This window comes from Elephas maximus, chromosome 3 (genome assembly GCF_024166365.1).
Source record: "Elephas maximus indicus isolate mEleMax1 chromosome 3, mEleMax1 primary haplotype, whole genome shotgun sequence".
Lineage (NCBI taxonomy): Eukaryota > Metazoa > Chordata > Mammalia > Proboscidea > Elephantidae > Elephas > Elephas maximus.
In genome coordinates, this window is record NC_064821.1 from 55743164 (window position 1) to 55767243 (window position 24080).

The following is a 24080-nucleotide window of genomic DNA, read 5'->3' on the forward strand; positions in this document are numbered from 1 at the left end:
AGGGCCAGTGGAGGTCAAGCTGGGGTGTCAGGATCCAAATCTAAATGAAATAACAGTAGCTGAATCCTCTTGCACATTTTCAGTGGATGGGAAGTGTGTGCTATGGTAGGCTACTGTGTGAATTAACTCACTGAATGCACAGAACCACCCGGGCAGGTAGATCCTATTAGCACCATTTTACAGATAGAAAAACTGAGGCTTAGAGACGTTAAGTTGCTCATAAGTGGCAGAACCAAGATGTGAACCCAGGCACTCTGGCTCCAGAATCTGTGGCTTACCCTCTACTCTTTACTGAGGCTCGTTTGCTTGTTTATTTATTTATAATCCCACAAACATTTATTTAGATCCCTTCCCATGTCAGGTCTGAGAGCAGAAGAGACAGAATAGGGCACTTTCTAGCATGGAGAACTGGGATCCAGGGCAGACTCTCTAACAGAGGTAGAGGAGTATGAGACTGGAGGTGGGGGGGGGGTGCAGTGTTCACCTCTGGGCCAGGGAGGGGTGGCCATGAGGGTGAGGAGGCTTGCTCTGGTGAAGAAGCCCTGGCCTGAGGTTCTGGAGGCCTGGGATTTTCATCCCACCTCTGCCACTGACTTGCTGTGTGACCCTGGCCAAGGCTCCACCCTTCTCTGAGCTTGAGTCTCACCATCATATCATGAGGAGTTTGGACTGACTTTCAGAGCCCCAAGGACATAGTGGGGCCATATTTAGGGGTCACCCTGGGGAGGATGGAGCTGGCCAACAAAATGGGTGGGTCCTCTGCCCCTAACCGCAGGCAAGTGCTGCTTTCATATGAGTTAGAAAGACAAGGTTAGAGAAAAGGGTCTGAACACCTGGGTCCTAGGGTTCTTAGGTTCAGGCTGTGACTCTGAGCCTGGATCTCTGGAGGACTTTCTGGAGGAGGAGGCCTTTGCGCTGAGCCAGACCTTTTAAAGTGAATTCAATTCCTGGGTCCTCTATGCCCTTAGGTTCTCTGATTCCACCTGACCTGAATCCTCTCATAGGCCTCCAGCCCACAAGGGCTGCATCTTTTCAACATCCCCTGCCTTGTGCCCATGCCCACCCAGGAGCTATAAGATGTGGGAGTCCTCTTTCTACGTGGGGGCTGCCAGAGGTCTCAGGGTCCCCAAGCAGGCCCTGGGGGAGGAGGCTGCCTCTGCTCCCTGGTTGTCGGGGGAGACTGGTCCAGGCTCCCAGTGGTGCCACTTCCAAGCTGGGTGTCCTTGGGCCAGTTGCTTGACCTCTGTGAACCTCCATGAACTCCATACAAGGATAATAGTACTTGCCTTGTGGGATCGTTGTGGGGGAACGGTGTGCCTGCACACACTAGGCACTCTGTGAATGGGGCTGCTATAATTATTTTTTCCCTGGGCGGGAGGGTGGCGCCGGTCTACAGCCAGGTCTATATTTAGCCTGGAAAGGGATACGGGAGCTGGAAGACAAAGCACTGCGACCAACTCAGGCGCCCAGAGGGCGGAGCCGATGAATGACCCGCCCTCCTCTGCCTTGGGGTCACCTTGGCCCGGGTGGCGGCCACAGGCTCCCTCAGACCTGATTGCTAGTCCCCAGCAGCGGCTCTGCCTCCTCTGCAGCCCCCACCTCCCAAAACGGCGGTCTGAGGAGGGGGCGCTGGAGCCTGGAGGGTGGGAGGTATTCAGCTCAGGGGCTACTTGGAAAAGGTTCCCTGCCTCAGCCAGGGCTGTCCCTGCTGTCCCTGGCCAGCTACCCCGCTGGCCTGCCGAGGGAGGGGCTTCACTGGAGTCGGGGCGCCAAGGTGAGCCTGACCCCGGGGGAAGGGAAGCGGGGGGGTCTCGTCCGGCCCCTCCCCTCTCCGCCAGGCCGATGAGTGTCGGGGCTGCAAATAGCTCAGTGGAATCAGTGAGTCATGGAGGCTGGAAATACCGCGCCCCCTCTCCTCCCCTCCCCTTCTTCTGTCGGAACCCCGCGGCGCTGGGCAGCACCTGACACTGGGCAGTACCTGGGTGTGTGTGGAGTGTGAGGACCCCTTAAGACAGTGTCCAGGCTCCCTGAACCAGCCAGCCCCCCAGCTGGGTTCCAGGGGGCTCTGCCTCTGAGCTGTGTGACCCTGGGCTAGTTACTCAGCCTGTCTGGGCCTCAGCCTCCCCCTCCCCCCAATCTGGTACAAAGTGGGTTTCAAGAGGGGACCTGGTACAGCCTGTCCACCCTTGTGTCCCAGCACCTGGGACAGTGCCTGATACATAGATAAATCTCTCTTGAATAAATGAATGAATGAATAAAAACGGAAGTTGGAGAAGTCAAAAGCTTTTCCACCGAAATAATCCCAGAATTACCGCCTAGGTGGGTCTAGGGGATCACAAGGAAGCCAAGGGTACATTCATGTGTTGAGCTTTAACTTGACATCCCACCAGCCCACCAGCCCCCCAAAATCTGAGAGTGCCACTCTGCTCATGGCAGGTGTGTCTCCTTATCCTGGGGTTCCACATCCAGTTGCTCCAGCTCCACCCCAAATTTGAGGACCTCAGGCAGGTGGTCTCCAGAAGTGTGCGATTCTGTCATTTATAGTGTCCACAGGGTGCAGTGCCAGGACCCTCCCATGACCTCCCCCACCCTCCTCCAATGACCCCAAAATGGCAGGGCTTGGAGGGGAAAGGCTGGCCCTGCCCCTTCCCCCGGGGACATAACTAACCTCCCTGTTTCTCCTTGCTTCTGTAGATGGGAAACTGAGCCAGGGTCACTGGGAGAAGCCAGGTTCCTGGCGTTAAGGCTGACAGAGGTCCCTGTCTTGCATCGGGGACTGGTTATGGGCTCTTCCTATGATCCCCCCCACCTCTGTACCCCAGCAGGAAGGTGTGGGGCAGGGTGCATAAGCCAAGAGAGACAGAGTGAGGGGAAATACTCCCCAGTACACATGGGCAGAGAACAGCTTCTGACACCCTGGGATTAAATCCAGCCTTCAGTGAGAAAGCTGGGTGTTCAACTGCTCAGAGACTCAGTTTCCCCATTGATAAAATGGAGACTGTAAAGCTGATTTGGCCTCAACCAATGGACACTGCTTGATATTTGAAGGACAATGATAGGGGGGTGCATGTGTGTGGCAAACACACACTACGTGTATAGGTTCCTAGATTAGGAGGGGGAAGAACGGGAGAGGCGCCTGGCCAGAGGGAAGGTTAGCAAGAAGCTGGGGTCCTACCTTGGGGACCTGACATCCCATTCGTGCTCTCTCTTCCACTCTCTGTCGGGTGATCCTGTCTGCAGTGGAGGCAGCCCCAGGTGCCCCAGGCATATTGGGGGGAGGGAGGAGGACCAGCCCTACCCCTCGTCCAGGTGTTCCCTGGAGGCTCCAGTAGCAGGTAACAGACGGCAGGAGTTACACACAGTTTAGCACGAACCAGCTGTATTGGAAAAACCCCATCTATATACAGACACTACATGGCACTGCCCTGGCATAGCTGGCTGACTGGGGAATGGGCCCCACGGGCTTGGGGGCACCAGGGTGGGCAGGCAGCCTGCCAGTTGGTTTGGGGCCTGGAGAGTGGTGGGGGAGATTCACCTTCACGGATGTCTGATCTGGCCTCCCTATGCCCTCAGGCAGTGCCACTTGAAATGGGCACCTTTATGATCTTTCCTCCACCTCTCCCTTCCCCTTGGCCAAGGAGTCCCAGGTCCTGGGTCCTCCAGCCCCTGCCCTGTAGAGACTCCATAGAGCAAAGGATTTGACTGTCTGTCCTGCAGATTATTTGCCCAGAGGTCCTGCCTGGCCCAGTCCCCCTCTCCCAAAGTGGCTTCTCTGGGTTCCCAATTTGGAATAGAATGGTTAAAAAAAAAGAAAAAAAAATTTTTTTCTTTTTTTAGCCATTCTATTACGGCTTAAATGAAGGAACCCACATCTGGAAGCTGGGGGCTATGGGTGAGGCAAGGGGGTCTCAGGCCTGCCCTGGGCAGAGTGGAAGGCCCTAATTTGGGGGGATGACCCACCTGGGGCCTGGGGGGTTTCAGGGTCTGGAAGCTTGGCTGAGATGTCTGGGGGCTGTCATGGAGGGGTAGGTAAACTTGTCCGGCAGGACAGTGGGAGAGTCGGTGGGGGCTGAGGGGTTAAGGGTGGTCGGAAAGAGCTTTCAGATTTTTATCTCTGTCCGGAAGGTCTGTTGGACGTGCTCTGTGTGCGGGTGGCGCCGCGCACGGATTGTGAGGCTGCCATCCTCCCTTAGGGCTGAGGTCACTGACGTGGGGTCCACATCCTCAGGCAGCTGGCACTTGTGGGCAAAGGTGTTCATCACTGTGCCGTCAGCCGCCAGCTGGGGAAGAGAGGTGGGTCAGGGCTGGCTGCCCCCACCCCTGTCCCATGCATAAAAGCCCCATACCCTTTTTCAGAGGCGCCTTCCCACCATTCTAAGCCTGGCCGAGCCCTCAGAGGTCGAGGGGCTCTGTTTGCAGGTGTAGAGGCTGCATGGAGGGGCTGACCAGGGTGGGGATGACCATAGGCCATGGGTTAAGCAGGGACAGGCACAGAGGTGACTGGGTGAACTCAGATAGTTCCAAGGGGTAAGCGAGGGGCTTGATGAGGGAGGGGGCTTGGTGTCAATGGCTCAGAATCTGGGGTCCTGAGCAACACAGGACAAGGTGGCAAAGACAAGAGCTCTGTCCTCCTGGACACCCAAACACACTGAGTGTCCCCTGCCATGGGCTGGGCCGGTGGCCCTTCCCCCACAGCTCGGCCAGCACACAGTGTCCAGAGGAGCTTGAGGCGGCTGAGTCACCGCGGGGGGGTGGCAAAGCTGGCATGTGCTGCCTGCTGGTGCTGGCGCCCACAGTCCTTAGCTTCGCTGGCATGGGTGCCCAGGACTCCAGCCCCCTCATTCAGCTCTCAGGGAAGGAAGCCAGGCCATGGGGATCCAGAGGGGGCCTTGAGCAGACCCTCTCCTCCTCTCACAGGGCACCTGTGGCTGCCACCCCACCTGGGGCAGCATCCCTGCTCAGTCCCGGTCACACCCTTCTCCTGGCTGAAAGTTCCTGACTCAGGGACCCCAGTGACCCAGTGACCCTGAGACCTGTGGGTGGAGGGAGTATGGGGTTTGGAGTCCATGGGACCCTCTGCCTGGCCTTGGGCCCAATTCAGGGTTCCCAGGAGGGGGCTTGTCCTCTGGTTCCTGGAGGAAAGAGAGCTTGAAGGTGTGTCAGGTGGGGGACCTCCTCCCTGCTGCTGCTCAGGCCTAACCCTGCTTCCTGTACCGCCTCCCACCCCCCAGAGGAGCTGTCCTCCCTCACCATCACCATCTCCCTCCTCTCACCCCCACCCCAGACTCCCCTCTGCCCTGGGCTCTTGGGGACATGAAGAAAGAACCTGGGTACCCTCGGGCAGAGAGAGGCAGTCAGGGGGTCCCATGGCCCATATGTTACAGGGGACAAGGTCCCCAGTTTATCCTAGGGGAGCCTGTGGGGGAGGGAAGGGGCCCTGGTCAGGGTCTGGGTTCCTAGGATGGAGCATGGGAGTAGGGGAGTCCTGAGGGCAGGGGGTGGACTAGGCAGAGGATAAGGAACAGAAGGGGTGGAGGCCAGGCTTACCTTCTCAGCCCGCACTTCGATGTGGTTGTTGGAGGTGGTGACAATGATGTCTTCCGGTGAGAAGTCACTTACATCTACTGCAAACTCATAGGCATCTCCGAGGGTCTTAATGTTGCCCTGCCCCCCAGAACGGGCTGTGGGGAAGGCTGCAGTGAGCTGGACACAGGGGAAGACTTGCTTCCAAGAACCTGCGTCTCTGGCTTGTTGGGAAAGAGGCATCTTCCCTTGGCCTGGCCTCCTCCTCAGCTGTAGCCCCTAAAGCCCTCTGTGCCCCCTAACCTCTCACAGCCTACCTTTTCCCTGGTGGGGATGGAGCCTCACCCCAGCATAGCCGGGGGTGTGTGTGTGACTCTGGCAGTAACAACCCCTCTCCAGGCCTGGAGGCTGGCGTATGCCTCCCACGCCTCAGCCCCACCCAGCCCTCCAGGGTTCCAGCTAGGACCAGCCACAGCTGGCCACCAGAGCCATATCTGAGCCCCGGGCCCTAGCTGTCCTTGGAGGCCCACCTGTGCTCACGGCCACATCTGGTGGCCACTTGGCTGCAGGCTGTGCAGCACCAACTCTGGCCATCTTCAATGGTCCCCTGGAATGGATGTCCCCTACCTGCATGTCTCCCTCCCCTCAGAGCCCCCGGCACTTGCCTGGGAAGGTCAGGGGCTCCGAGTGGGGCCGCATAAAGCTGCCAAAATCCTCAGAAAACATGCTCAGGGCCTTGTCCATGGGTGGGTCTTGGGCTGGGAGGGCGTGAGAGGCCGAGGAGGAAGAGGAGGAGGAGGAGGAGGAATGGAAGCTTCTCTCCGCTCTGAAGGTGGAGGAGGTCCGGTGGCTCATCCACGGGTGGGCAGCCGGGCCCTGTCCAGGAGGGCAGGGGGTGGACAGGAGAGGGATGTGGGTGACAGGCCTCTGGGGGAGCGTTCGGGGGCCCAACTGCCGGCGCTTTATAAGGCCCGACTGTCCCTGGGCTCTGGGCCAGCCCCTTGTCTACTAGCTAAATTTAGGCCTCTCTGCGGCCCTGGAGGGGGCTGGAACTCTTCTCCACAGACTGCCCTGCTGACAGGCGATGAACGCAGGCTGCGGGCTGAGCTCACTGCCGCCGGCATTCCAGGCTGATAACACCAGCCCAGGGGCCTCCGCAATGCTGGGGGTTGGGGAGCTGGATTCTGGCCCCTCGCACTCAGAACCCCCTGCCTGCCCTACAACCTTGTGTGCTTGATGGACTATTGTTCTGGAAGGTTCTGGCTGTTTCTGTGTTTTCTGTCTCCTCCGTCAGTCCCGGGGCTCCCTAAAGACTGTGTCTCCCCCTTCAGAGTCTAGTTTCTGAGGGCTGTGCCTCCTCCATCAGACCGTAAGCTCTTTGAGGACAGGGTTTCTTTTATTTTCTGATCCCTCTCCCTTGAAGTTCTAGTCCTTGGTAAGGGGGGGATCTGGGTGGTGGGTGATCAGGACAGAGGGGTCCAAGCCTCTGACTCCACAAACAGCTCCAGGGACCCAGGAGATGGCAAGGTCAGAAAGTCAGGGGTACGTAGGGGACCCTGACCTCTGCTGGACCTTGTATGAGGTGAGGGTTTGCTTTCCTCAGGGCAGACGATGTTTACGGCCCATCTCTTAGGAAAGTTTGAGACAGCCTGGTTGGCGGGGAGGAGGTAGAATGTGCAGCTGTCCCCCTGCCAGCTCCCACAGGGACCAGATTCCATATCTGCCCTCCCCCTCTGATTCTTGGAACATTTAGGGGCCCCAGGAGGAGAGAGCTGGCAGCTTGAGGCAAGACTGGGAGTTGGGCTCAGATAACTGGATGATTGTCCTTAAACATTTAAAAGGTTGTGCTGCTGGGACACTGTCTGCTTGCCCTCCATCTCCGCCCAGACACCTGAGACTGCTGTGGGATGGGTTTCAGTTAGTGCTAAAGGAGAATTCTCAAAGACAATTATTCTAGCTCTGCATGCCTTCTGGACTCCAGCTCCTGGCTGCGTTCTTTACCAGCATGGCCCTGTTTGGGAAGGAGGAGGTGCTGTTCCCATTTTATAGACAGGGAAATGGGACTTCCCAGAAATGGAGGGGCTTGCACAGCTGTGAGGGGCAGAGCTGAGATTTGAACCCACAGGCATCTGATCCCAAGCCCTTGCTTTGGACCTTGAGGGTCTTCTGGAGGCTGGGATGATTTGAACATACATATATGGAGACATGTATGGGTAATGCTTAGATACCCCTCTCTGCCCACCCCTGACTCAATAAAGTCAGGGCAGAATCATTGAGACTGGGGGCAGAGACTGTGGGAAGGCCATTTTGGGAGATGACAGGCCCTCCACCTGGGTTGGAGGGCTGGGCCTCTCACTCTCCTCTCCAAGACCTGCCCTTGCTTCTCAGATCAGCTCAAGGCCCTCCTCCTCCATGGAGGCCTCTTGGATTGCTCCAGCCACCCAGGGGTGCCCTACCCAGAAGCCCATCCCAAGTCCTAACAGTGTGACATGGACTTCCCTGTATTCATTGATTTCATGGCTGTGTTCTCTTTCTCTTATCAGACTGATAATCCCTCCAGAACAAGGGTTCTTCTGTCTCCCTGTTAGATTGGGGCCTCCCAAAGGTGGGGACTATTCCTCTTTCCTCTGCCACCCACAGAGTCCAGTAAGGAGCTTCATCCTTGGGGGGCTCCAACCACAGGGGTAATTACTTGTGCCAGCGGTATGTGAAGTGGGGGCATGGCAGAGCACAGAGCATAGGCTGAGCTAGGGGTCCAGGTGGTGGCTGGAGCAAGAGAGGTCTATCACCCCCAGTGGAAATCCCTGCCTGGCCCTTGTCACCCATCCTGAGCCAGGACTGAATCATTGAGGGTTCTAGTCTGGCTGTCAGGCAGTTACCAGCACTGAGGCGCCATGGAAGGAGGGTGGGGTGGGGTGGGGTGGGGGGCCCAGAAGCCAGCCGCTTGCCAGGGAAACAGGAGCCAGTGGCTAAATGCAGACACACTGTCATGGTGCTGAGGGCCTGAGTCATGACTACTGGACATCAGATCCCATTACCCACCCCCGCCCACCATTCCTCCCACTTTTCCATCCCTGGGGCTTCACCCTCACATTTACTGGGCTCTCTGGGTTTGGTGGCCAAGAGGGACTTCAAAAAGTCATTAAGGCTATTCCTCTGTCTCCAGGCATGCCTCTCCCTTCAGTTCACAGGGATCGAAGGAGCTTCAGGGATGACCCGCGCCACTGATTCCCAAACCTTTCAGGGCATCCCAGTCACCTGGGGAAGCTTTTAACAGACTCTTCCCCCTGCACCCTGAGATTCCGATATAGAGGTCTAGAGAAAGGACAGGGAATCTATTTCCATCAGCTCCCCACACAGCCAGCTCACAGGCCAGTGTTTCATCATTAGGCAGATGTTTATTGAACACCTGCTATGTGCTGGGCACTGTTCTTGGCTCTAGGGACTAGGCAGATACAGGCCCCTGACCCCGTGACTCCCAGGTTTTCCCAGTTGGACAGAAGAGGAAACCGAGATTCCCAGTAGGGAAGAACAGTCAGGAGAGGCAGAGTTGCTCTAGCTTCAAGCTTGCTCTCTCCCATGCTGACCTGCCTCCTCTCCACTTGCTGAGTATTTCAGGGGGAAGAGAGAGATATTAGGAGCTGCCACGTGGTGGAAATGGCTCTGCTAGAGGCTTGCCCTGGGCCCTATGCTCCCTTGCTGCCTTCTTCTCAGTTTCCTGGTGCTCACAGGGCAGGAGGGTGAGGGTGTGGACACGCAGCGCCGGCTGACTAGCTGATGCTGGCTGTGGAACTGTGGCCGGCAGCTGCCTGAGGCCAGAGGCTGGGTTTGGGATGTCAACAGGACAGCTAGTTATCCTGTTACTACAAACAGTCAACAGGTTGGGGTGACCAGGGCAAGAGTGGGCCCAGGTCCACACAAAACAGCAAGCTCTCCACCCATACTCCCTAATACACACACGCACGCACACACACACACACGCACTCACGTGTGCGTGAGCACGTGTTCTTAATTTTAAATTGGTCTGGTGTCTAAGAGCAGGGGGTGGCTCAGGTTCTCAGGATTTTAATAAGTCTTTGAAGGGCCATAATGATTTTCAGAAGGGGGCTCTGTCTGGGGGGCTGTGGGCAGTGAATCTCTTGCCCAAACCTCCCAAGGGTGGCATCAGGCACCAATCCTCTGCTTTGTACCCAGACCATTACCCCATTGATTAAGCCACAGGAGCTGGAGGAGCTTTGGGGAGGGGCAAAGCCTCACAGTCCAGGTCTGGGTTCAGCCTCTGTTGTGTGACCTCAGATGAGTAACTGCACCTCTCTGATTCTCCAACTGCCATCTGGCAAAACAGTGATGTTATTCCCAATTTACAGTGGTGTCTCAAATGTAAAGTGTCTGGCATGGAGCTGGCAACATATGCTCGTTCCCTCACCATGTCCCAGTGATGCCCATGCTCCTACCCTCTGTTAGGGTGGGACAAAGTCTGTGGCGTTTATCATGAAGCTCCTAGCCAGAGCCACTGCCCCTTGGGCATTGCAGCTAGAAAGACAGTCTTCTAAGATAGTGAGTCCCTGGGAAGTGCAAATGGTTAATGTTGTTAACCTAAAGGTTGGAGGTTCAAGTCCACCCAGAAGCACCTTGGAAGAAAGTCCTCGTGATCTCCATCTGAAAAATCAGCCATTGAAAACCTTACGGAGTCCCGTTCTACTCTGACACACATGGGATCACCACGCGTTGGAATCAAAAGCAATTTTTTTTTTTTTTTTTCTGAGATGGGAAGGGGTGGACAGGAGGATCAAGCCCTAGCTCCTCACCAGGGCTCGAAGGCCTCTGGGGGACCCAATTATCTGTCCTTGCTCCAGCTTATTGGCCCCATCACTGCCCTTGAATGAGATGAACCACCAAGGCAGGAAAGTGGAGCAGGTTGTACACGTTTGGAGTCAGGCAAACCTGGGTGGGAATCTGGCTCTGAGACTCCATTTCTTTAAAATGGGTTAATCCTGTCGGCCTCAATGGGTTTCTGCAAGCACTCCTGGTAATTGTGGGGTGGGTTGGGCATAGTGCCTGGCACACAGAAGGATGCAGAGATAATAGGCCCCCTTTACATTTGCCCGTGTCCTTTTTCTTGCTGGGGTCTCCCCCTTCCTCCTCTGCTTTTTCAAACCCCTTCCATGCCCAGCTCTGCGAATCCAGACCCCTGGCCCTCTGCCCTGGCAGATGACCCTCACTGTCCTAGTGTGTACATGCGATCCCCTCCCAGGCCCCACCCACAGCACCATGGGGCGGGCAGTGCAGTTGGGCTCCTGGGGGCTGGGAGCGTACCCTGAGCCCTCCTGGCGGCTCTGCCCTGCACAGCTCAGCCAGCCTGGGCAGTTCTGGGTGGTTTGTCAAGGACATTCTTAATGGCCACAGTAAACCCCGGGGCTGGGGGTGGGGCGAGGGAGGAGGAAGGGTGTTGATTGGTGGAGCTCACACCTGTCCAGGTGCACCTGAGCTGGAGGCAAAGGAATCTCTGTTAGAGGAGGCTTGGCTGGGGCCACTGCAGGGTGGACTGGCAGAGGTGAGGGGGCCACTGGGTGCGAAGCTGGGCAGGGGATTTGGATGGGACCTGCCAAGGCTAGGGCAGGAGGGCAGGGGCCGGGGAGCCAGCACCTCTCTTAACCCTCATAGGGTCTCCGTTTGGGCCTGGGGTTTTCCCACCTCTGCAGCCTGAGAGGGGTGTTCAGGGGTTGGCATGGGTAGTTAGAGCAGTACAGGGAGAGTGAGTGCACCCCACAGTGAGAGAATGGCATCCCCCAGGCTGAAGCTGCTCTGAGCAGTAGAGGCAGCCAAGCGCACGGGAGGTGGGAGCGGTGGCCAGAGAAGAAAGAGGGGATCTGAGGTCAGGGATCCTGCCTGTCACCAAGCTGCTGCTGGGCCTTCAGCAAGCTGCCCCCCCCACCACCCAACCTGCACATCAACACACATGGACACCACTCCAGTGGTGAGGGCATCCCAGACCTATGTCCGCTTCTGACCGGGTGACTTCAGACAGACAGACAGACAGACAGACACACACACACACACACACACATTCTTTTGTTTGGGAAGCAGCAGTGATAGGACAGGGCAAATGGCAGGGTAAGTTTTTGGGAGCAGCTCAGGAAGGGTCCACTCCTCTGCTCCACCAAGAAGCTGATGGAGGAGCTGGTGGGGCTGCGCGAGGGGTCCTCGGGGAACCCCGTGACTCTGCGGGAGCTATGGAGCCCATGTCCCCGTATCCAGCGAGGCATCCGAGGTGAGAGCTGGGTCCCCTTCCCCTCCCAAACCAAGACCATTTGCTCAGGACAGCAGCCCTACTCAGGCCCCACCTCCCCCACCCACTGGGAAGCTCAAGGGCTGCCCCCTCCTTCATTTTCCTGGGATATCACTGCCCAGAGTCTCCTGGGTGGCAGGGAGGGAAGGAATCTGTCCATCTGTCTGTGGGTTGGGTGTGCCAGGTGTCTGCTTTTGAGAGATGCAGCCCCAAGGTCTGATCACTGTGCCCGCCCTGTAGCCAGGCCTCCACCCAAACTCCCACTCCCTGGTGGGATGACTTGAATCTCACTCACTTGCACCAGTGGGGACCCTGAGGGGAGGTGCCCGATAGTGCCACAGCCAGTGGCTGGGCGAGTGTGGACTTAGCACCTTTCCTTGGAGCCCAAGTGCATTGCTACTTTGAGATCAGGACCATCCCCTTAGCTGGGGGGCAGAGAAGATGGGGATCCCAGAAAGAGGCTATGTGCAGCCCTGGGGCTGATACCCACCACCAGTGAGGGCCAGTTCCCAGGCTGGGTTGGCAGCCAATGGGCAGAGGGGATTCCTAGGGGGCAAGCAGGGGCTCTCTGGCCTGGCACCAGTGGGGTCTGTAGGACAGCCACACAGATCGTGGGACAATGGAGTGTTGCTAAACTCTCTGGCTTTCTATGTTAAGGACCCTTCTGAGATACTGACGAAAGCTGTAGCTCCTGGCCCCCATCCACACTCCCCTCCTCCCCCATTTTTCATTCTTCCAGAAGTGCCCCAGTATGGGACACAGTTAGTCCCTGGGTGTTGCAAATGGTTAAACACCAAAAAGTTGGTGGTTTGAACCTACCCAGAGGTGTCTTGGAAGACAGGCCTGGGAATCTGCTTCTAAAAGGTCACCCCTAAAAATGCTATGGAGCAGTTTTGCTCTGCACACATGGGGTTGACATGAGTCGGAATCAACTCCGTGGCAAGTAACGACAACAACATGGGCGGAGAGGGGAGGGTGAGAGGACAAAGGCCTCCCGGCAGTGGCAACAGGCCTGGTACCCACTGTGTTACTACCTTCACCTGCCACAAACCTGTTCCGCCCCTCCCGTGAGGCAGAGCCCCCTCCAGGCTGCCCTGGATAGGACCACTTGGCCCCAGCCCACCCCCATCCCAGCCCTTCCTGCCCAGAGCCTGAGCGGGCCTCCAGGGAAGGGTTGTCCATTCCCCACCCCCATCCTGGGCTCTGACCTGACGTCCCTACATAGATGGCCTGAAGTGGCTGAAGCAGAAGCTGTTCCACATGGGCGAGGACTGGCACCTTCTGATGACCCTCGGAGTGCTCATGGCCCTCATCAGCTATGCCATGAGCTTTGCAGTCGGGAGTGTAGTCCAAGGTAATCTGGCACGCACACACTGCTCTGGACCAAGGGCTTCCAGGCACGCTCTTGAGGATGCCAGATGGGCTGCCAGGCACAGCTGGGGTGGGGCAGAGAGAAGGCCTGGGTCTGCTCCCAGCTTTGCTCCTGACTCGCTGTGTGACCCTGGGCAGCTCTTGCCCCTCTCTGGGGCTCAGCCTCCTCATGTGTAGTGAGTGACAGAGACCTGAATGTTCCAAGGGCCCTTCCCTGTCTGAGTTCTGCGCCCACCTCTCATGCCACCCCTGCTCCTTCTCCTCCCTCCTACTTGCTCTCAGCTTGGTTACCCTAGAGGAGGACACTTGTCTAGACCACTAGGCACCAAACTTTCTTTCCGTATGCCTCAGCAGGCTCTCTCCACCCTAAGAGCTCCCTGGAAAAGGGGACATGGGGCAGGAAGAGTCTAAATCATCTTCTCCAGGAGCTTCCCTAGTGGCCATAATGAGGACCTACTATGCGCAAAGCTTTGTGTGAAGCACTTCACGCCTGCCTCATTTAGTTCTCACAGTGTCTGTGAGGGGGGTACCATCACTAGTCTATTGGACAGATGGGGAAACAGAGGCTCAGAGAGGTTGAGTTGTTTGCCCAAGGTGACTCAGCCAGGAAGTGAAAAAACTGGGATATGGACTCAGGGTCCTATTTGCTACCTCCTCTTAGGATCTGCCACTCACTGGGTGGCCCTGGGGCTCCCTTTTCTGGATGGTATCTGGGTACCACAGTGTTGAGCTTGAGGGCTGCAGTGGCTGTGGGTGGCTCCCTGATTTCCTGCCATCCCCAGCACACAATTGGCTGTACCAGGAGATTGGGGACAGCCACCTGCTCCGGTATATCTCCTGGACTGTGTATCCCATGGCCCTCACCTCCTTCTCATCGGGCTTCTCCCAGAGCATCACACCCTCCTCTGGAGGTGAGTCCAGGTGCCACCCCTTTGCCCTTGCACTGCAGTCCCCACTGGCTAAAGTCTTTTCATACCCTATGGGGCCTCTGATGGGGGCAGGCAGCAATCAGTAACCGCATCTCATAGCCCAGCTCAGATGAGTCATGTTGTTTGCCCAAAGACATACAGTGAGAATGACAGATCTCTTAACTCCTGGGTGGCTGCTGGCTTTACCTGCTTTCTGAAGGCTCCTCTGGGCCGTGACAAGAAGGACTGGTGGTAGGTCCCCTGCAGGACCCATGCCAAGGGCATTCCAGGGTGGGGCAAATGGAGGGGCGCAATTCCCCCAGGCCCCTCAGCTCTGCCTCCAGCTCCAGCCCAGTAGAGGAGAGTGCCAGGTGTGCTTTCAGGGGTGGCCTGAGCTCCCATCCTAGGTCCCCCCACTGCATGGCAGCTGTCCGCCAGGCCCAGCTGGGAGTTCATGGTCAAATCACTTCCCTTCTCTGATCCTCAGCTTCCTCATCTGAGATATGGGTTTATGAATCCTAACCTCACAGGGTTGGTGAGGATCTAACAAGCTTGTGATGTGAAAACACTTGGTGCAGCGTCAAAATTTAAGAGTTTAAATATTGCGCCTCCTCTTGCCCCCTCCGCCTCCACCCCCACCAAGGCTCTGGAATCCCGGAGCTGAAGACCATCCTGTCTGGCGTGGTCTTGGAGGACTACTTGGATATCAAGAACTTTGGGGCCAAGGTGGTGGGCCTTACCTGCACCCTGGCCTGCGAGAGCACAGTGTTCCTGGGCAAAGTGGTATGCGCAGGCATGAGCATCCCCACCCCACCCCACCCCAACACACCCCACCCTACCCCACCCTGCTCTGACCTTCCTGCCTGCCTTTCCCCATCACCCTGCCTGAAGCTGGGTCAGCCCTCTGGGGGCTCTTAGTCTTGGAGGAGGCAGGTCAAGTCCCCAGAGTGTGATAAAGGGCACCTCAGTACTCCCCTGGGGATTGGGGGATGGAAGAGAAGGATATGGGTGGGCAGCCCTGCCACCACTGGCCCTGAGTGGGGCGCTCTCTGCCCCCACCTCACACCTGAGGAGGAGGGGAAAGGGCCCCAGCTCCCCCCGGGGTGCCCACCCTGCACCCACGTCTCCCCTCCGCAGGGCCCCTTCGTGCACCTGTCTGCCATGATAGCTGCCTACCTGAGCCTCGTGCGCACCAAGGCCGTCAGGGAGTCTGAGGTAAGGGGTGCAGTGTGAGCCCCCCTTTGAGGAATGGGGTCCCCAACAGCCAGTGCTCGTGAGGGGAGAAGCTGGGAGAAGTAGGGGCTGATTTCTGAGCCCAAAACTCGGATTCTCCCAGAACCCTAAAGCCAACAAGACCAAGCAAAAGGAAATGCTGGTGGCTGGGGCGGCGGTGGGCGTGGCCACAGTCTTCGGGGCTCCCTTCAGCGGTGAGGCCCCCCCTTGCGTCTCGCCGATTGCACCTCTCCCCGCCTCCCTCCCCACCCGCCCCTCACAGCCGGACCCTCCTCTGCTGACTGCAAGGCCTGATGGAGGGGTGGGGTTCCTGCTGCGGGTGCAGCCACCCCAAGGCTGGGATGGGGTGGGATGACAGGAAGCTTCCGGGTGACAAACCTGGATTTGAAATTTCACCTTGTGTGATCCTGGGCTGGTGAGCCCACCTCTCAGAGCCTCATTTCATCTGTCAAGTGGGGATTGTGAGTGTCCCTGCCCGGTAGGGTTGTTGTGAGAATTAAATAACATGTCCAGGAAGATCCAGAACCGGACTGGGCACAGACGTGCGTTCCCCGCTGACGTGTTCCTCTGTCAGAAGGGTCCTGGAGTCCCAGCCCAGGGCTCAGGCCCTGCCCTCCCCTCATGTCCGCTCACCACCCACGGGAATGGAAGTCTGTCCAGGTGTAGGAGAGAAAGCAGGTGACCCCTGTGCCGCCCTGGAGCCCTGCAGCCTGGGATGGGTGGGGTTGGGGCTGAGCTCCACGTCGCCCCCAGGCGTCTTGTTCAGCGTCGAGGTCTTGGCTTCCCACTACACCGTCTGGGATTACTGGAGGTGCTTCTTTGCCTCCACCTGCGGGGCCTTCATGTTCCGCCTCCTGGCGGTCTTCAACAACGAGCAGGGTGAGCCCCGCCCGCGGCCTGACCCTCGCCGGCCTGGGTAACAGGGCCAGGGTTGTCCCTCCTCCCCTTTCCTCTCGCCTTCCTCTCCTCCCCTCCTGCCTCCACCTCTTCCTCTCCTCACGCTGCTTTCTTCTTTCCCACCTTCTCCCTTCCCTCCTTCTCTCTCCCCTTCCCTCTTCCTTTCCTTTTCCCTCCTCCCTCCTCCCAGCCCTCCTCCCTTTCCTCTTCCCTTCTCTCCTCTTCCCCATCCTCCTCCCAGGAGGATAGAAGGGAGCCAACCCTTTGGACATAAAAGGTGGGGGGCTCTGAGGAGCAGAGGGGGTGAAGCCGGAAAGGGAGGCGAGGGCCAGGCTCAGGGGGCCTTGAATGCCAGGAAAGGGGTATTGTGGGCAGGACCTGGCTCTGCCCCCACCCTGCCTAGTAATTCTGGACTTGGGTTTGGGTGGGTAGGTGTGTGACCTCTGCCCCCCAACTCCCCTCCTCCCCAAGAGACCATCACCTCCCTCTTCAAGACCAGTTTCCGAGTGGACGTCCCCTTTGACCTGCCGGAGATCTTCTTCTTTGTGGTGCTGGGGTGAGTGGGAGCCTCTGGCCTCCTGAGAGAACCCACTTGGGGGCCTCCCCCAGGCCCGAACCACTGCCTCTGGCACTGCGGAGGAACTTGGGGCTGGGCTTATCTGCCTTACACCTCCAGGGCCATCTGTGGCATCTTGAGCTGTGCATACCTCTTCTGTCAGCGGATCTTCCTTGGCTTCACCAGGACCAATCGGTTCATCTCCAAACTGCTGGCTACCAGGTAGGTGCTGGACTGGGGCTGGAGGCCTCTTAGAGGAACCCCTGGCTCCAGCTCCCCTGAACCCACAACTCCTTTATATATAGAGCCCTACCCTCTCACTGAATGGCTACTCTCCCACTGAGCCCCCAAACTCCTGGAGCCCACGCCCTACTAATGGAGTCCCACCCCCTCACTAACACCCCTCTCCAAGCCTCCACAGTCACTGGCCCCACCCTTCCATCTTGGGCTAGCAACCACCTCACTTAACCCCCACCTTCTCCCTGAGCCCATACCCCTCTCACTAATGTCCCATCCCTCACTGAACCCTGATGTCCTCACTGGGACAGCATCCACTCAATGATGCCTTCTCCTCTCACCAAGCCCAAACCTCCCACAGAACCCCCACTCCCCCACCCAAGTCTGCCCTCCTCCTGCCATGGGCCAGCCCTGTACCAGCCCCACCCTGGCCTGGTCTGGCCCTGTCCTTCCTCCCAGACTACCTCTGTACCCAGCTCTCCCATCAGCCCTGCCCCTTACTGTATCCAGTGGTCCCGGGCAACAGATGCTTCTTCCCTCTGGGGTGCGGGCTGGCTCATGCCTGCTCCCCCCACCCCCGCTCCGCTCCCTTGCCTCTTCCTCCCAGCTCTCCTGTTAGCTGGTGGGGGGCAGGGGTCTGCCCTTGCCCGGTGAGGTCCTGTTTCACCCTTCATGGTGGGGGGAGGGGAGGGGTGTCACTGGAGCTAACCATCCCCTCCTCCCCTAGCAAGCCGGTATACACTGCCCTGGTGACCTTGATCCTTGCCTCCATCACCTACCCCCCTGGCATGGGCCGCTTCATGGCCTCTCGGGTAAGGGGTGCAGGGCTGGGGGCAGAGGAGCTGGGGAAGAAGGGAGACAACATTCAGTGCCCACCTTGAGCTCCCCCTTTCACTTCGTCCTGGCGACACCCGTATATAGGGAGCTACCTGCCATCGGTTTGCAGATGAGGAAGCTGCAGCTGCAGCTCAGGGAAGCTCAGAGGCCTTGCCAAGGTCCCCCAGCTGGGAGGTGGCAGAGTGGGATTTGAGGCAGGCGGCAGGTGGGGAGGGTGGCTGGGGACTGCCTTGGGCCCCCGTGATGCAGGCTTCTGCCCAACCCTGCTCCAGCTGTCCATGAAGGAACTTCTAGACTCCCTGATCGACAACAACTCGTGGATGCTCATCACCAGGAACTCATCACCACCCTGGCCCGCCAAGCCCGACCCCCAGAACCTATGGTTCGAGTGGTACCACCCGCAGTTCACCGTCTTGGGGACCCTTGCCTTCTTCCTGGTTATGAAGGTGGGCATCTTGTGGCCACTCACGCCAGGGTGTGCACAGAGCTGAGATCTGGAATGGTGGGGGGGGGGGTGCTTCCCCACACACGGCATGCAGCCCAGAGCCAGGCCTTCCACCCAGACTCCCTGATCTGATCCCTGCCCTCTGCGTGGCCCTAGCCAGTCACTTCAGCTCTCTGAACCTTGGTTTTCTCATCTGTAAAATGGGAATAATTTACTATACCTCCCTTAAAGGGGAAGTTGAGAGGGAAGAAGGAAAGCATATTTGGACACCCTCTTTCTCTTTCGGACACTCCCGTGTCCCCTGCCCTTAGTTCTGGATGCTGATTCTGGCTACGACGATCCCCATGCCTGCTGGGTACTTCATGCCTGTATTCATCTATGGTGAGTCTGAGGCCCTTGGGGAAAGATTCAGGGTTATTGTAGTGGGGCTATGGCAGGGGCTTCTAGCCCACCCCATCCATCCCTGGAGTTGTTCCATGGCTGATCACCAGCGGTAGAGGCTGTAGGGGCCAGGTCGGCCAGGCTCCCTCCTCCTTACCCCAAGTCTGCGTCCAGGAGCTGCCATCGGACGTCTCTTTGGAGAGGCCCTCTCTGTCGCCTTCCCTGAGGGCATCATGGCTGGAGGGGTCACTTATCCCATCATCCCCGGGGGGTATGCCCTGGCAGGTGAGTGGCTGGGTCCCCGCTGGGTGGGCAAGCATCATGGGGCTGGGGTGGACCTTGAGCACCCGCTGTGGTTTTGCACGACATAAGGGTGTTCCCTGACCCTATGGATGAGCCCCCACCTGTCCCCTCCTCAAGCCCCCATCCCCTGAGCACCCATTACCCTTTCTTAGCTCCTGCCTTGTTCTGGGTCCCCATTCCCTTACCCCTTACTCTTCCTTCTCCCACTCACCCAGCCCGGGCTTTAGGGCACTGCAACAGTGGCCAGTGTATGGCCTTGGGTCAGGGAACCTCTGGACAATTCCCAACCTGGCCCATGGCCATAGCCACACCTGTCTTGCCCTCCCATGTGGCTGGCCCCAGCCTGAGCTGCCCCACTGGGCTCTGCACCCTGCAGGAGCTGCAGCCTTCTCAGGGGCGGTGACCCACACCATCTCCACTGCAATGCTGGCCTTCGAAATGACTGGCCAGATCCTGCACGCACTGCCTGTGCTGATGGCAGTGCTGGTGGCCAACGCCATCGCCCAAAGCTGCCAGGCCTCCTTCTATGATGGCACCATCATTGTCAAGAAGCTGCCGTACCTGCCATGGATCCGGGGCCGCAACATCAGGTGAGTGATGCCTGGCTCAGGTTGGCTGTTGGGGTGATGGTGTCTGGGGTGGGTTGGGGGTGGGGGCTCCTTCCCTACACATGAACAAGAAAGCCCACCGTGGCTGACCTTGGACATGGGTGGGGGTTGGAAGGAAGGGCAGACATGTGATTGCCCTCTTGTCACCACTGTCTGACTGTGGGCAAGTTCTTGGCTTCCCTGGACTTCAGATGGCCTACCAGTCATCGGTCCATCTTCACACCACCACCATGTGCCATCGAGTCCACTCCGACTCATGGTGACCCCATGTGTGCAGAACTGTACTCCATAGGGTTTTCAATGGCTGATTTTTCAAAGTAGATTGCCAGGCCTTTCTTCCAAGGTGCCTCTGGGTGGACTCTAACTTCCAACCTTTGTGGTAGCAGCCAAGCTCGTTTATCTGTTTGCATTACCTAAGGATTCCATTTTCATAACATTTGTTGGGTGAGGAAATTGGGGTTCAGAGAGATGCTGTGTCTTGCTCCAGGTCATACCAATAAGCGCCAGATCTGGGGGACCCTCTTCCCTCTCTTCACTCCCTGTTCTGTTTTGTTCAGGGAATGTTGGGACCTAGAGGAAGGAAGTGAACTTTGAGGTCCTCACTTGACCAGACAAGGGCAGCCTCTGTCCTGGGAGAAGCAGGACTAAGAGGCTCTGGGAGTCCCAGGTCCAAGACCCAGCTCCAAATGTGTGCAGGCTGCTGCCTTGTTCCCAATCTCAGTTTCCCCATCTGTAAAATGGGGTAGTTACTCCAGTGCTTTTCAAATTTTGGGTTTTTTTTTTTTTTTTTGGCCATGAAATTTTTCTAAAAATGAAATTCTTCAGGGCAGCCTGTTGGATAAAATGGAGCAAAGTGGGGCTGGTTGGGGGAGATAGGGGCTCAGGGGGCTGGATCCAGAGCCAGACCATTAGGTGAGATGGGCCCCAGGTTCCTGCCCACCTTGGGGTTCCTCATTCCGGGAACCCCTCAGTACCTATCCACACTTGAGAACCACAAGTCCCTGTTCCAGCAAAGCTCCCCAGATCCCCCATTTCATCTTGGGGTCTGGATGTCCCCCCACCCTGTCCCTCTGCCCACAGCTCCGAAGGTGTGATTGTGGAACACTTCATGAACTGCGCCATCACCACGCTGGCCAAGGACACGCCACTGGATGAGGTGGTCAAGGTCGTGACCTCCACAGACGTGGCTGAGTACTCCCTGGTGGAGAGCACAGGTGCCAGCACGAAGTGGGGAGGCTGGCTGGGCAGGGCGGGTTCCCTTGGCTTTCCTCTTGGGCCGCAGAAGCTCAGGCCCAGGGTAGGCCAGGCATTGGAGCTGTCAGGCAAACCTGAATCTGTGACTTACCAGCTGCCTGACCTTGGGCAAGTCACCTCACTTCTCTGACCCTCAGTTTCCTCGGTAACATGGAGATAATAACTACCCTACTTTGACGTGGCTGACGTGTTTAAACGGGAGGATGCTTATAAAGTGCTTGGTGAATGGTACTCTTGGAATTATTAACCATCTTCCCAGGAGAATTCTAGGAACCAGGCCTGGTGTGCTCGGAGAGTGGGGATGGGAGGATGGGGACACTACTAGCATCTTCCCAAAAGGCCTCCCCCACTCAGGGTCCCCTTCAAGCACCCCTACCTCCCCACAACCCTTGTTGCCATGAGAAAAACCATAATTTTAAAGGCAAATAAATGGCGGCCCTTGTTTAAAAACATGTAAGCTGAATCTTGGGGAAGGATATAGCTAGAGCTACAATTAACCTCTCCTCTTCTGCAAAATGGGTGCTAATAGCTCCTGACCCATATGGCTGCTGGGAGGTTCCTGGGAGACATGTCAACAACTAGCACAGCTCTTGGCACATAGTAGGTGCTCAGTAAATGAATTCTTTCTTCTTTATAATGCTCCTCTCCCCCTCCTCTCCTTCTCCACTTGTCCAGAATCTCAAATCCTCGTGGGCGTTGTACGAAGGGCCCAGTTGGTACAGGCCCTCCAGGCTGAGTCACCTTCCTGGGCTCCGGGACACCAGGTGGGCACTAGTGGTGTGTCAGCAGGGGCGGGGGTGTGGGCAACAGGGGTTGGGGGGCAGCTGATCTGTGGGAGAGGCAGTCCGAGAGGGGTAGCCTGGGGAAGGGGAGGCTTCCTGGCCCAGGCCCCATAACCCTCCCCCATCCAGCAGTGTCTCCAGGACATCTTAGCCGGGGGCTGTCCCATGGAGCCCATGACCCTGCAGCTGTCCCCAGAGACCTCTCTGCAACAGGTAAGCTTTCAGGCACATGGGTAGACAAGGCCACTGAGGTAGAGCGGAAGAGCCTGGTTGGGAAACTTAGGCTCCAGTTTCCCCCGCTGGCCATGTTGCTGTCCACTCCTCATCCAGAGAATGGGTATAGCAGGGCCTGCCCTATCCGTGCCTCACTCCCAGGGGTGTTGGGATGATGCAGAAGGACCAGGGAAGTGGGAGGGCTTAGGAAATAGAAGCCCCTGGATGGAGAGACACAGTGGTTAGAAGTACGGTTTTTGCACCAAGTCACAGTTTCAATTCTGGGTCTACCACATACATTCTCCTTATGTAATCTTGGGCAAATTACTTAGCCATTTTGAATGCAAGTATCTCCCTCTTTCAGCTCCCCCTCCCCCCAGGCACAGAGCCTGGAGCATGGCGGGCTGGGGGTGAGGGGGAGGGCAGTGCAGAAGCAGCTGGGGATCCAGGGATGGACCGGACTCTTCTCTGCCACTGGGTGATGCTAGATGGACAGGTCCTTTCCGTCTGAAGCCCCAGATGGATTCTGGGGGCCCCTGGTGGTCACATTTGAGATTGCAGGTCTAGGTCCCTGGTTTTCCACAGAGATGTGGGGAGTGGGCATGGCTGGGGCAAGAGCTCTCATCAGGACCTCCCCCTCTGCTCAAAGCCCCCAGGCTGGGGAGACCTTGAGGCCAGAGGGGTGGGATGGACACCTCCCTGGGGTGGACTCTCCCCCCACTAGAATTTCCTGACACTCCCCACAGGCACACCACCTCTTTGAGCTGATGAACCTTCAGTCCCTCTTCGTGACGTTGCGGGGCAGAGCTGTGGGCTTCGTGTCCTGGGTGGAGGTACCAGGGTCCCGAGGGTGGAGCAAAGCTGAGGAGCAGGCTACAGGGCTGAGGGGCGTTAATATCCTTCCGTCCAAATTTGGAAGCAGGGCTTTTGGAATTCTGATGAGCACCTCCTTCCTGGCCCAGTCTTCCTGTCAGCCCCCAAGATGGGCCAGCTGGGCTTGGCTACTACTACTTTGCCGCTGTCTAGACCAGCCCTGCCACTTTCTGGGCCTCAATGTTCCCATCTGTGCAATGGGCAGGCACCGGCTCTAACATTTACCCTAGAATTGACCCCTTGAGGGAATCAAATAAAGCTGGAGCTCCCACTCGTAACCTGCTGTACATCCTCCCTCCTAAACTCCCTTTCTCTCTGTTCTAGTTGGAGAAAGCAATTTCTAACCTGACGAATCCACCAGCCCCAAAGTGAGCCAGCCTGGCCAGATAAAATGGGGCACTCAGTGACCTGGTGACTCTCTGTCATCCCAGCACGCCCCCATGCCTCCAGCCCAGCTCAACTCCTTGGCGAAACAGGCAGCTCTAACCTAGCCCTGTCCTGCCGGGGCAGCCACTACATGTCTTGAAGGACAAATTCCACCTTGGACAGAGCTCAAAGAGCTGGGCAGCAGAAAGCCAGTATACAGTGGGTGCTCAGTGAATGTTCATCAGATTCATGAATAAGGAGGCTGGCGTATCCTGTCACCAAGGGCAGGCACACATGCTGTATGAGGGTTGTCTGATGCCCAACCACAGGCTCTTGAGAAAAATAAAGCTGATCCCCACAGCTGCTGTTCATCCCTCACCTTAGCTCCAAGGATGCTGACTTGGCATCTGGCTTCTTACCTGTCCTGGCCCCTTGACTGAGCTCTTGGGGCCCCTGGTGGTCACAGGCATTGCAGTCCTAGGTCTCTGGTCTCCCACTCCTCCTCATGCCCACTTCCTGGCAGGGAGATGTGGGGAAGATGGTCCTTAGGGCAGAGCTCCAGCCAGTCCCTCCACCAGGTCTCATGACAGTTGTCCTCGGGTATAAGTGGGACCCTGTGGCCCAGTTACCTTCCCTTTAGACCCAGTCTTCTGCTTAGCTGAGCCAGGGCTGATACAGTAGGCCCCCATGTGGCTCCTTAGGGAGTCCACAGAGCCTTATGTATCCTCCATGGGGCCTCCCCAGGCTGTGTGTGTCCCTCTAAGTCTTGCTAGATCCCCCAGAGGCCCGAGGACAACCTTCCCAGGTAGAGACCAGGCCAAGTTCATCCAGGATAAATCCACCACTTTAATGTCTTCAGAGAACCTCAAGGGAGGTAGGAGGGGTGCAGGATGGGGAGTCGAATCCCTGGGGTGGGAGTACCCAGGAAGTAAGTTCAGAAAGTGAGGGAGGGACAGACACTCCAGACAGAACCATAGAAGTCCTGGTGAAGAGAGCTGAGGAGG

At 57.5% G+C, this 24080-nt stretch overlaps 2 protein-coding genes across 7 annotated transcripts; one reads left to right on the forward strand and one right to left on the reverse strand.

The window, feature by feature from the left end:
* Window positions 1–480: 480 nt before the first annotated feature.
* On the reverse strand, window positions 481–6487 carry HSPB7 (heat shock protein family B (small) member 7). 2 transcript variants are annotated; one of them, XM_049878017.1, is made up of 3 exons: window positions 6189–6487; window positions 5548–5681; window positions 481–4280 (listed from the first exon to the last, which is right to left on the reverse strand). In XM_049878017.1, the coding sequence occupies exons 1-3, from the start codon at window positions 6376–6378 to the stop codon at window positions 4101–4103; spliced, it is 504 nt and encodes a 167-aa protein (XP_049733974.1). In that variant the 5' UTR covers window positions 6379–6487; the 3' UTR covers window positions 481–4100. The 2 variants fall into 2 exon arrangements, with proteins under 2 accessions (XP_049733974.1, XP_049733975.1); XM_049878018.1 differs by lacking the exon at window positions 6189–6487 and adding an exon at window positions 6054–6166.
* A 4541-nt stretch (window positions 6488–11028) lies between these two features.
* Window positions 11029–23563, forward strand: LOC126072611 (chloride channel protein ClC-Kb-like). Of its 5 annotated transcripts, none has more exons than XM_049878022.1 (20): window positions 11029–11077; window positions 11689–11794; window positions 13038–13166; window positions 13966–14094; window positions 14735–14874; window positions 15229–15306; window positions 15428–15518; window positions 16078–16203; window positions 16693–16777; window positions 16898–16999; window positions 17742–17826; window positions 18124–18297; window positions 18608–18677; window positions 18855–18962; window positions 19357–19570; window positions 20669–20802; window positions 21518–21606; window positions 21754–21837; window positions 22584–22670; window positions 23035–23563. In XM_049878022.1, the coding sequence occupies exons 2-20, from the start codon at window positions 11695–11697 to the stop codon at window positions 23080–23082; spliced, it is 2073 nt and encodes a 690-aa protein (XP_049733979.1). In that variant the 5' UTR covers window positions 11029–11077; window positions 11689–11694; the 3' UTR covers window positions 23083–23563. The 5 variants fall into 5 exon arrangements, with proteins under 5 accessions (XP_049733979.1, XP_049733976.1, XP_049733978.1 ...); XM_049878019.1 differs by having other exon boundaries at window positions 18852–18962; window positions 23035–23562; XM_049878021.1 differs by having other exon boundaries at window positions 18852–18962; window positions 21757–21837; window positions 23035–23562.
* Window positions 23564–24080: the final 517 nt, after the last annotated feature.

Excerpts from the sequence above, each read along its gene's own strand:
- HSPB7 (XM_049878017.1), bottom strand. The coding sequence starts at position 6,378 with ATGAGCCACCGGACCTCCTCCACCTTCAGAGCGGAGAGAAGCTTCCAT. Across the intron at positions 5,682-6,188 it reads GGAGCCCCTGACCTTCCCAG|CCCGTTCTGGGGGGCAGGGC; the intron begins GCAAGTGCCGGG and ends CCTTCCCCACAG. Across the intron at positions 4,281-5,547 it reads TCGAAGTGCGGGCTGAGAAG|CTGGCGGCTGACGGCACAGT; the intron begins GTAAGCCTGGCC and ends TCTCTTCCCCAG.
- LOC126072611 (XM_049878019.1), top strand. The coding sequence starts at position 11,695 with ATGGAGGAGCTGGTGGGGCTGCGCGAGGGGTCCTCGGGGAACCCCGTG. Across the intron at positions 14,095-14,734 it reads CATCACACCCTCCTCTGGAG|GCTCTGGAATCCCGGAGCTG; the intron begins GTGAGTCCAGGT and ends ACCCCCACCAAG. Across the intron at positions 17,827-18,123 it reads GCCGCTTCATGGCCTCTCGG|CTGTCCATGAAGGAACTTCT; the intron begins GTAAGGGGTGCA and ends ACCCTGCTCCAG.